The 12,436-nt window shown below is 44.0% G+C and overlaps 2 protein-coding genes across 2 annotated transcripts in view; both read right to left on the bottom strand.

Annotated features, from left to right (window-relative positions):
• Positions 1–823: 823 nt before the first annotated feature.
• On the bottom strand, positions 824–4,886 carry T265_00521 (hypothetical protein; the record flags this gene model as incomplete). The annotated part of the gene is made up of 3 exons (XM_009164325.1): positions 824–902; positions 2,428–2,556; positions 4,750–4,886. 3 exons carry the CDS (start codon positions 4,884–4,886, stop codon positions 824–826), a joined length of 345 nt encoding a protein of 114 aa, XP_009162589.1.
• A 5,907-nt stretch (positions 4,887–10,793) lies between these two features.
• The window catches only part of T265_00519 (hypothetical protein), a gene marked incomplete at both ends in the record, with an annotated part of 7,879 nt that continues 6,236 nt past the window's right edge, over positions 10,794–12,436 (bottom strand). Inside the window, one exon of the mRNA XM_009164323.1 lies at positions 10,794–11,007. Within this exon, the coding sequence (XP_009162587.1) occupies positions 10,794–11,007 (214 nt within the window). The remainder of the gene's footprint in view (positions 11,008–12,436) is intronic.

The raw sequence follows: 12,436 nt of genomic DNA, 5'->3' as shown, positions 1-12,436 counted from the left end.
CATTTCTTCTGCCTTTCGGTTCCGCACGGACACTCAGTTTCACCTGGCGTCGGATGATGTGCCGGACGGAGCTGTGGTTGCAGCCAGGGAGGATCTGTTACCGGGAGTCCAGCGATGACATGGTCCTACCAGAGATCCAATGTTTGGACGAGGGTGATTGGGTTGTACCGCAAACAGAGATCTGAATAGCACTTTGGATATCTTTTTCCAGTGACCGTTTATATCCGACATCGGGCATTCCGGCTAGCGTTCGAGTAGCGGGTTTGAGAAGTTTCGTTTGATTTCCGTTTACAATGTTGAGTGAGGTGTGTGCGTTTTGTGTAGGTCTGAAAAGCTCAACAAAAAGCAGCAGCGGGAAAACGTATGATCGAAGTCTATTCAGGTAGACCTGAAGGACCAATATGTATTGATGAACCCTTGCCATCTGTAACTGATGATGATTTGGTTCATTAAGAGTCGGCGACTGGTTCGCTGATGGCCAGGTGATTTTCGCTGTTCCTGAAATTGATACTGCAAAGGAGCAGTCTATGAAGCAGGAAATCTCCATTGTCCATGCACCTCGAACACCCAGTCGGGTCTACCTACTTCAGCACTCATGTCATCAGCAACCAGAACGATATCTGAGCTTTTAGCCCGTTTAAAAAATGTAAATGTCATAAAAACTGCTTTTAGTACATTTGGAGCTACAGTAGTTTTTGAAAGCGGACACAATAATCAGAGAGCAATGGACCTCATTTTATCGAGATTCTTTCAAAAACGTTGTCGAATAAGCCGCGCAGTGGTGAATATCAGCGAGTTTCCAGTCAAGTATAGACACTTGCGTTCAGTCGGTTAATACAATTCCCATCCCGTCATATCCGGTTGTGGTGACGCCCTCTTCTTTTAGCCTTGTGTCTACCTTCCTGATGGATAATTCGTATAAAATTTCTACACTTACACTTTGAGGCTGGGCAGATATCTTCCGAACCGCCACTTGTGCTTCACTGATGCGCCGTTCTAAGCAAGAACATCTGGTGGCAATCGACGTTGTAAATTTTCAATCGGTTCGGGTCGATCCTTTTTTCTTCTGGTTTATTTTCCACTCCGTATAGTTTCTCGATGAACCGCAGTGCTTAGTTCCTTTTCACTCAACGTGACGGGGTGGCAGTAAATATTCGTCGGTCACGTGTGCAAGGTAACTTTTTGCTCCATGAGTGTAACAGAGCTATCGTTGGGCGCCTCAGGCGTGTATTTTATCAGTAATTCCTTGTTCGGGAGTTTTAAGGTGCACGAAACCTGTGTTTACTCCAGTTCGGAGTTTATAAAATGTCGCATCTGAATTCACATGAAACCAAAAGAATTTCCATGACGATGAGGACCTTGAATGACTCGTTTCTCATCTTCAGGGCGATCTGTTTCAAGAAAGACCACCCGACGTTTGGCTCATTCTTGAAGTGTGATGCGACTGTGAGTTTTTCATCGTAAAACAACCGCGTTGGTGTTTTGCCCACAGAGAGATCGATCTTTTAGCAGCTCCTGTAGAAGCAAATGGTGACAAAAGGTCTGTGGAATCTGAGGAGGATGACGAGTAGATGTGAGGTATGTCCACAGCGCTATATTTGGAATAAGTGATTCATCAAACTGCTGACTTGACCCCACATCACGTTTCGCCTTCATTTGGACTGGCTAGAGCTTTTCCAGACTGCATGGCTGTTACCGACACAGGATGACCCTCAGTTTCGCGGACTCACGTGACCTACTACACAACTGTGTCATTTGTCTAGACATGCGATCTGTGGTCACGGTTGAAAACACGCTTCCAGCTCGCTCATTATTTTTCATCTGGCTGTGGTGTGTGAAGGAAACGACTCGTCTGCAACGATTTGTCATACACAGTCAAGCTAACTGATGAGAGAATGAGGGCGCAGAAAAATTGAGCAGATAAGACGCTTGGGTCTCCGAAAATCGATCAAGCCTCTGATGTGTTTGAGTCCCAATAACATGGACTTCCTTCTGATTTGGCACGTTTGATGGAGACAGACAAAGAACCCAGATTTCACGTCTAGGTCGATATCAGGCGACTGACTGTCACAGCTGCGGATGTGAAAGCAACCTATTGTGTAATCTTATTAGGTTTTATATGCCATTTGTAACTGTGCTGATATCCACGGACCCCCACAGTGCGTCCATCAAATTACGGTCATTGCATTCCGGTCCTTGAATCGGTATGTATGTAAGCTTACGCATTCAGTTACACTCCTAAACAAAAGCAATCCTTCCTCATAAATTGGGAACTCTAACGTTTTTCAATCGCTGAACTCCGTTCACCCGAGACGTCCTCTTGTCGGACTCGGTTTTAACACCATTGTCATCATCATCATCATCATCATCATCATCATCATCATCATCATCGTCATCATCAGCATTATCATTGTCAACTGTAATAACCGCGTACTCGTCGTACAGTGGTTGTAGCTGCCGCAGTTTCGTTCACCGATGATTTGGGGGGGGTTAGGTAGCTGCGCATTGCAGGGAGGAGATGGTAAATTAGGGCATAAATCCAGCACTGTCAGTCGGCTTTCAAGTAAGAGGGGTTGGAAAAGGAGCTATGCACTGTACGATGTCATGACGGCGAGAGGGTCACGTGAGCCCGCGTTGACTACTAAGTCCAACCTAATTTGTTTCAGACGGTCGAATACACTCGGGATTGTCATTAGAATAATGAGATGTCGACTGATTTGCCATCTGAGAGGCCGTGACATGAAGACAAGTATGATTGGAATCAATCACATAGAGAGTAACCGAACCGGATCTAGTGCCTGTTAGGTATGTCAATGCGAAACACAAACTCGGTAGCACTTCCCAGCCTGTTGAGCTAAGCGCAACCAGACAACAGCTGTTTTGACTTAATGTCACGTCACTTTTGCCTGTATACCACTTTGGAAAACAGAAGATTACCCACGTCATTGCACTGAGGCTAGACACTGGTATCCCAAAGGGTAGTCTGAAAGATTTTTTGATTTTTTTTTGTTCCAATTCAACAATAAGTTCTATGAACGGAAGACGGCCCTGTCATGAGATCTCGATTTAGTTTCCTGCTGGCTGATATATTTATTCATGGTAAGCTTGAAGGACATCAACTGAATTCTGTTCTTGGAAAACTGATTTTCTGTAGGCGCTATGCCCATGGGCTGATTGTTTTCACTCCAGTCGAACTGAGTTGAGCTCACACTCGATCATCAAGTTCGCGCCAGAGTTAGCTAGCCAGAACTGTATCTGGACTTTGAAATGACACGGTTCACAGAAAACAGACGTGGAATGGAGAGTATGTGTTCACTTTGGGAGATTCCTTCCCTAAAACTAAAGGAGAAATATTACACAATTTTTGACGGATACATTAATGAAGATTTTCTCGTACGGCGTGAGAAGAATGGAGTTACAACACTTAGGGGACCTGACCGAATACCCGATCCGTTCTGTACAAAGAAAACTATGATCGATAAGAGCCAGACCGAAATTAATTTCGCTTGAAGAGAAATTGATTTAAAACCGTCTACTATTGAATGGTGATCACGCCGTTGAACGTATAACATAGAGGTGCGGATGAGGTATCCAATCAACTTATCTAGCAGTGTTTTCACGGATTATCTTCTGACCGACCGCTAATTCAATTACTCTATTAGGTGAGAATGTTATACTTTTTCATGAGTATTCATTCGAACGCCTACGCAGGACATTATGTATTGTTCGTATAAAGAGTCCGTGGAAGCTCTCCAGTTTGGTAAGCCTCCAGAAGTAAAAATTCAATCCCAGTTCAACCGCTATGTACTGTCGTTTCTTAGGCGGTGTGCCGAATCTCGGCAAACCACTTGAGTTGTACACAAACTCCAGTTCCCGCTGTTCCAGTAGAGGTATCCATCTGGCTTCATGAACCCGGCTCCTTTACGCGAAACCAGTTCGGCAAAAAACTGAAGCTAACCGGGCCGCTAATTGGCCAAACCCATTGATCGTCCACCGGATGACGAAGGGACACGTGCATGCCACATCGCGGGAATAACGGTCAAGTTTACTTGGACCGGACAGCACAGATTCTCCCTGTGTAGATGCTCTGCGTGTTGTACAAGTGCTTTGAGTAATGTTCACAAGAAAGCCGGATGAGTAGACCCGAGACAGCTTCATGTTGACTTATTTGGACAGACAGGGAATGTGAAACAAGTCATGGGACCCAGAAACTATACAGACTCGAAAAAAGCACAACTGGTTTGTATCAGTAGTTCCAGTTTTTCTGATCAACTTTGGTGCGCATTCATTGTTCAGTAATCAGAACGAATCAGCACGTGTGTCTTTGGGGGGGGGGACCGGAGGACCTGACGTGAAAGGATGATTCTTGTTCACAAAAATCGATAGAATAAATTAAAACAAGACAAAAGTATTAGAATGTGGGAAGTTGAAAACTCCGCTGTGACATTCTTGCGGCGTATATAGTTTCTTTGGTGAATGGGAAGAAAGAGAACAAAAAATAACTAACAGGGAATTCAAAAATACACTAAAACGACAGATACCCCCAGTCAGACAGCGTGGAAGACACGGGATATGGAACATCAACCAGGTGATGATTCTCTTTATACATTTGTCAGTAAGGTAACCTCTAGGTGGATGATTTCGATGTTGAATCCCTTGGACAAATGCTGATGATTTCAATCCCGTCTTATAGGCTTCATGAGGTGAACAATAAAGGCGGGTAGGGACGAAGCATGTATTCAGTAAAACCTTTCAACCGTGATATCCCTTCGATGCTTGGTTGCCATATCTCCCGAAGGAAGTACAAAGGCTGGGATAGTGCCAGGTTGCCCAAGTCGGGGCAAGAGCAGTCGAGATGCCGGGGTTGGGTTCGAACCATGAACCATTCAGCCCCATCCAGTTTTCTCTTCTCTTCGTTTGGTTGTTTGGCGGTGAATCATCAGTGTCGAACACTGATGTTGTGGTACCGATGATAATGACGAAAAAGAACGAGTAATAATTTCAATAACAGGGATGCAAAAGAGAAATAATCAATTGAAGGACACGATTAGTCATTTCAATTGTAGGGAAGCCAATCACGCTGAGGTCACGCACGATTCACCGATTAGTTCTCGTCATGTAAAACAGACCACTTGGATGAGATCGAACTGTTTTTCCTATCATGGTGCAAACAGGACACTCTCATGGGAATGAAGAGACGAGTGGAACCAAAATCGAAGCCGTGGAAACTGGTCGGACTGCATTAGTCCGAGGTGGCTGAATGGTACTCAAATGCCAGTCATGATGTGATGTCATATAGGCACGGCTACGTTAAAATAGTAATCCAGTAGCCCAGTAACCTGGTGGCTCGGTGCTGCGGCGATTGGCAGCACACAATCGGATGGAGTTAATACAATCCGAGGATTGTCAAAACGATGGATTGTGGTCTGTCGAGAGCACAAAATGCTGGACTTGAGGCATTCTGTGAATTTTTACGCAGCCGAAAACAAAAGCAACGCTTCCTTTTCGATTCGGTTGTGATTATTCTCCCTTGAGGAGAGTGAAGAACATGGCAGGCAACCATTTTGAGCCACTGGGTTAGTGCAGTAGGATCACACATATGCCATATCCGGAAGCATTGACTCCCACAGTGATCGGAATTACGAGGGCTATAATGGGCCGACACAATAGATCAGTCGTGAGTTCGTGTTGAATGTGAGAAAAGGCCGCTTGACGCGCACTCCAAGCAGACAAAAAATAGTTTGTTTAACACAGAGGTAAGACAGACCCGATGGTGGGTGCTCGGCTGCACGGTGAGGGACCGAAATGGATGCTGTTATGTATACTTGAGCGAGATGGCCCAAGTGGTTAGAGCGCGAATTTACTGACCGGAAGGTCAGTGGTTCGAACCCGACCTGTGCCTCTCGATTTCCCTGTCTAGTCTTGGGCAATCTGGCAGTCTCTCAGCCCTCGTGCAACCTTCGGGTGGCCTGGCTACTAGGCACCGAATGGGTGCTACAGTTTGAGTGACTTTACGTGTCACCTCTTGAATTTTTCAAGAGGATTTGAGATAAATTTATTCTGTACGCGCACTTGCATCAGTTTGTGTGCGTAATAAGAGCAAAACGTGTGTCCGGTGCTTCTTTTTTGCTGTGGACTCATCAGAACAGTTACGCCAAGACAGGATGACGACAGATCGAACGAGAGTGATTTGAAAGTGAATTATACCAATCCCACAAACACTTACAACAAATCAAGATTTGTCCAGCCGATTTCGATCATCGGTGGCACTTTATCGCGCGGGAATTTCTGATAGGCGGGTCGGTCAATCGATATAACCAAGATGGTCAACAGGTCGTTATCCGAGGCATGGAGCGAATCAGGCACATTGGTCAAGAGTGAACAAGTTCATCTGTTCAGATGTAGTAAGTCAGATGCACCTAGCGTACGCTGGCGAAGTAGTGGCAGCACACTCAGCTCGCATATCGGATGTTTGGAGTTCAGCTGTCGGAAGGGTAGGCACTGCTGATGAGCTCTTATAAGAACGAAACTCGATTCCGGTGCTCCCCCGCCCGTTGGTGTGGGATCACTAGAATTGTTGCACCAAGACAGGGGAAAGATTATTCAAACAAATCCCTAAAATACCTACAGCGAGTGCTTCAGAGACAAACTGACGCTTTTGTATAGTTAAACCACTGTGTTCACTCAGTCAACTGACAATCAAACGTAAAGTAGAACAGAAAGCTGGTAGAAACTAGGGTAATGCGCCTACCCAATCAGACTTAAGAAGGGTGAAACCGGTTTTTTTTTCAAGCAACCTTATGAGTTAAGTCCCTCGTTTAGTTCGAAAGGTCTCACTCTCACTTATAAGCCAAGCGACAAGACGCCAGTTGATGTGTGTTCACAACTTGCTACTAAACAAGCACGACAAGTTCGGCTGAAACCATTCTCCGTTAAAATGTTCCTTGCAACCTTATAGTTAAGTCCCTCGTTTAGTTCGAAAGGTCTCACTCTCACTTATAAGCCAAGCGACAAGACGCCAGTTGATGTGTGTTCACAACTTGCTACTAAACAAGCACGACAAGTTCGGCTGAAACCATTCTCCGTTAAAATGTTCCTTATGAAGAAAACACGAACGATTCAGATCAGTTAACATCACTGACTGTCTGAATAATCTTAGCGTATTACCGAAACGACTCTTACAAGAAGCCTCTTGTCAAGTGCCGCACGCACAGGCAGTTGACTTGTAGTCTTAAATTCGAGTCATTTCTCCCATTGGACACGTGAATTGCAGCCACTTGGATGAGAAACGCATCCAAGTAATCATCATCTCTCTTACACACAGAAGTCTTCTCATATTCACACAAAATTCTTCGACTGTGTACGTACAAGGACAATGCGGACAGACTCAAGTTGCACTGTTCCTCTGTTCCGATCGTCATTCTGTAAGATGGTGTGGTTGTGTTGCTGTTCACCACCGCCGGAATGTTTTGACGATGATAGAGCAAAGTACACATCTAATCTCTAGTACCAGCGATTTTGAGAATTCGACCAAGACTAAACATCCACATTCTGTATTCCCGCTTTATCCAGCAGAACTATACGCTTTATACCGATGTGGACGTGCATTCATTGTTGTCGTGAGTACAGATAAACGGAACATTGACCCAGCAGTTAAACTGTTTGTTTTCAGCTTCGAAATCGATTGACCCTACGTATTTTCTTGTTTTGTTCTGCCTAGGATAGCCATCTGGTAAGCAATTCTAACTCGTGACCGACACTTCAGTACTGTTCAGCCACGTTTGGTTGATGCTTTGTACAGTCAGTGCTGGGTTTTTTTTGTTTCTACTGGTTTCCCTATTCCCACGAGAATGCCCTGCGTTCGGAAATGAGCTTCATACTTACAAGTGGTCAGTTTTACACGACAAGGACCGATCTGTGAGTGGTGCATGACAGCAACGTGATTGGTTTCATTGCACTCCAAGTGCTCATTCGCACCCTTCAGTTGATTAATTCTGTTCGTGGAATTATAATTTCTTCGTTTGAATTCGAAATGGTATACTTCCTTCAGTTTATGTGATCACCTGAATGCCGGATTTCCTTCACGGAGCACTGCTCACAGAACGCTACGTTTGTTTTGATCAATACAGGCCTCCTTGGGGTCTGTGTGATTCTGTGCCTCGCTGAAATGCGAATTCTCCAAACTGACTGTGAAATTATAGGACAGATTTATTTTCAGTTGTCCCACTCTAAGATTGGCGCTCATCTGGTGATGCTCTATGGGTCTGATTGCCTACATACATCGTTTGATCTGCTGTACTTGTAATTTTTTAGAGGTGAGCCTTTGGCTCCAATATAGTTATGTACGCGAATCCGTAACCTGAGTGTTGTAGATTCAGGTTACGCACAAAATCAGGCTGGTCATTCGGTTCGATCATGACAGGCCAGGTGGAAACAAATGCGACATCGGGTATTGTAATGGTAAACAATACCCCTACATTCGCGTGTGATAGTTCGATCCATCCATCATGTTCGTTGCACCATTTATCCGTTTGTTATCTTGATATTTTATCAACTCCTTGTATGGTTATTTCTTCTCGCAAGGCAGCACCAACTCTGTCCTGTCAATTCTGATTCAGATGGGGGGGGGGGGGGATAGCTCGGTGGTTAGAGCACGAATTTACTGACCGGAAGGTCCGTGGTTCGAACGCGACCGTTACATCCTGACGTTATCCTGTCTAGGTTTGGGCAAACTGACAGTATGACAACCCTCATGCTCCCTTCGGGTGGCAGTTAGGCACCGAAACGGTGCTACAGCTGAACGATTTTTTTCGGAGTGGTAGCAGGTTGTTCATTAATTTTCACCAAATTGCTACACAGTACCGCTTACAAATTCGCAGAAGCTCCCTGTATCCTATCCGTTCCATACAAGATGGCGAAGGTTCGTCTGCAATCAACTCCAAAGTAGTCTTGGTTGACTACAATCATTGCACTTTCTAGTTCAGATACAACGGTCCCATCCTTTTTCTACATCTATACTAGTTCAGCCTCAACATTCTTTCAGTACCCAACTGTCACACTACCTTAAGGAAACACGAGGATTGTGATACTGTGGAGTTGCTCAGGCCCAGACAGAAGCAATCGAGGTGCAAGGGTTGGGTTCGAACCACACACCTTCCGGTCAGTAAGTTCTCGCCTTAATCGCTGGGCTACCTGGAACTCCCATCCACATATGTCAGTTTAACCAACGGACTAGCGATAATTCGGAGCGTTTTGATTCCTCCAGACAGTCCCTTCTCTCTACAACTATAACTTTTCTTATTAGCTTAGTACGACCAACCGGATCTAGCCAGCGATTTTCTACTCTGTCAAGCTTAGGTTCCATGAATTAAACCCTAATATTTTCGAGGCTTTGCACTCCTTTCAATAGTGAGCATTCGTTTTTTCAATGATTAGTGTATTTCAGCGTCTGTACTCGTTCCATTTTGTCCCCCGTGTTTTGCCATCCCTGTTATATCTAACTGCTGTCCCGGCTCCGGTGCCTAGTGCCGGAAAAAGACACACTGACAAGGAACACAAGAGCTTTGTTGCAACAAGCAAGAACAAAAGTTACAAAGGCCTCACACTATTTAAAAGGCACTTGTTGAAATTGATCCAGGCTGTCCAATCGGCGTATAGTGAACACCGACCAGCGTCGACCGTGCTTCATGGAATATCTGAACACTGATCATATTCGGTCGTGCTTCTGTGGCGTGCTTGAACACTCATCGGCTTTTGCTGAGTGACTGACTAATTCGGATGCTTGCCGGCCTCTTCATTGAGATTTTGATGGAATTTTAGACTCTCAGTAGGTTTCATCCATTCTGGAGTTATTTTCGGGAAACCTGACCTTCCCGACAGTCCCCACAGATGCTTTAACGCCTTCGGTATTCTAAAACTATGGGATAAGTCATGAACCAAGTTCTTTCGGTTTTTGGCGGTGTCCATCCCTTTAGTAGACAGGATGTTTATTGTTGCTATTATTAGTAGTTGTATACCAAACTATTATAGGGAAGAAAACAGATATTATGAAGTGAGCTAGTTCTCAAACAAGAAGACCTGGAAAGTCTGATGTGTAATATGTTACTTCGAAATCCGCTCAGTCAACCGTTTGGTCTGCATCTGACTGGCGCTTGCTACGACGACATAAAAAGCTCATATGAGGCCTCCGTGTAAACTGTACAGCGTACAAGGCGAGATATTAGCACTATCGAGATTCGGAAAGAATCAGGTATTTCTTTTCGTGATAGCCAACTTCCATAATCTGTGTTTTCTTGAACCAGTTCACTTTTTAACGGGAGTTCTCCCAATTCTACTACACATCCGTGAAATCGGTTTGCCTCTGTTATATCTGCTGATTCGCCAATCTGTGGTAGCTGCTGCTGACTCGCTCCAGTGCCTAGTGCCGGAGAAAAAAGACTCAAAGAAGGGATCACAACAGTTATATTACGAACAAGCGAGTGCGAGTGCGAATACACAACGGTCCCAGGCTATTTATTGGAGGGACATTGTCTGAACTCGGTCCAATGCTGACGCACACGGTCTGGCTGCGACGTGCTGCATATTGCGGGGGCATTGTCTGACCCTGATCAGCGCTGACTCGCTGCCTGGGTTTGAACAAGGCTGAAAGGAGCTGCATATTGCGGGGGCGTTGTCTGTCTGGTCAACATCTAGCGGAGCTGAGAGTCCCTGTAGATTTCGGGCATTCAGTGGCTGCTTTCAGGAAGCTGAGCTTCCTGATAATTCTGCTCGTCGATGATTCGTGTCAAAGATTTCTAGTCGAACATAAAATATGAATTCCAAAACGCCAGAAAGTGAGTATTTAGCAATTTGACAACGCCTGTTGCACAAAACCCCAAAACATTATAAACGAAAGGTGAATCTCTCGCAACACCAAATTTGTTTACAAATGAGTGCATTTCGCTGATTTTGTACAATTTGGGTTCAATTAGAACATACTGTTGACGGAAACCCAGGGACTGAGCCTGCCTAATGAGCCCCGGTCATGGGCTGCCGAAGAGTTTTCTGCAACCTTATGAGTAGTGTATTACGTCTTCTCGTCACGTCATTTAGTACGACTGTTTTCATAGCTGTGATTTGATTGACTCACTTGTTGTTTAGTTTGTGCGACCAATCCTGTTAATTTTTGATTGTTTCTTCCCGAAGAAGATTATCCCAGTACGCGTCGGTGGGATCGCAACTGCGCGTTGAACGAAACGAACACCTTCCAATCCTTCTAGAGTATGTGTGAGCAACCAAAAATGAAAATAGCTTAACACAGATATGACCGAGGTCTCTAGGGCATTCAACTGTCCTTACCGGAGCGATGTAACAACGCCGATAATGTGGAAAATAGGTGGCAGCAATTTGATTCGATTACGACCACGAATTATCTACCTGTCCAAATTAACTTAGTTACGAACGTCACCGTATTCATGAGGAAAAGTTGAAGTTTATTACATTTTTAGTATAATGTGTGATTAGATTATCTATACGAAAGAAATGAGTCACGGGCGAATTTTGTCAAAACGTCTGTGGAAAAAGATGAAGCAAAGATCCAGTGGGTTTGGACGTAAACAGTTTCTGTGTGATGCAGATTTTGTTATCACCCGAACTACTCTAGACGTTTATCATGAAAAAACCTGATGGTCTGTTTTTAGGAGGCTGATGAACATCATTTTGAAGTTAATCAGACTACTTTCAACCCCGGAAGGTGACATTGATGGGAAATGTTCAAGTGTTTCTCCGATCGAATTGTTTTCCTTAAGGCAGCCGAAGTCGCTGAAACAGGTTAGTGACGGACTGGAAGAAGCGAATGTTGTGTCACGCACAAAGTGTCCTCCTTATGGCTGCTACTCTGAGCGTCGAAATCCACAGACTGCTTACCAAAAGATTATATATATATGGGCAAGTATGAATAAACTGGTAAAATGAGCTTATAAATCGGAGTGATTCATTTGCAGTTTCAAACAGAAACCACTTTTTGGCTAAACGTAACTTCTCAACAATCGACATCCGCATTAAGGAACCCAAGTTCCATTAGCAGCGCACTTGCTGTAGACCCATTCCTGAGTACACTTGCATAATTATCTATCTATCTATCTATCTATCTATCAATCTAATCTATCTATCTATCTATCTATCTAATCTATCTATCTATCTATCTATCTAATCTATCTATCTATCTATCTATCTAATCTATCTATCTATCTATCTATCTAATCTATCTATCTATCTATCTATCTAATCTATCTATCTATCTATCTATCTAATCTATCTATCTATCTATCTATCTAATCTATCTATCTATCTATCTATCTAATCTATCTATCTATCTATCTATCTAATCTATCTATCTATCTATCTATCTACCTATCTATCTATCTATCTATCTATCTAACTACCTATCTATCTATCT

The sequence above is a fragment of the Opisthorchis viverrini genome (genome assembly GCF_000715545.1).
Source record: "Opisthorchis viverrini unplaced genomic scaffold opera_v5_5, whole genome shotgun sequence".
Classification (NCBI taxonomy): domain Eukaryota; kingdom Metazoa; phylum Platyhelminthes; class Trematoda; order Opisthorchiida; family Opisthorchiidae; genus Opisthorchis; species Opisthorchis viverrini.
The sequence above is the reverse complement of the archived record's forward strand: the minus strand, read 5'-3'. Positions and strand labels throughout refer to the sequence as shown.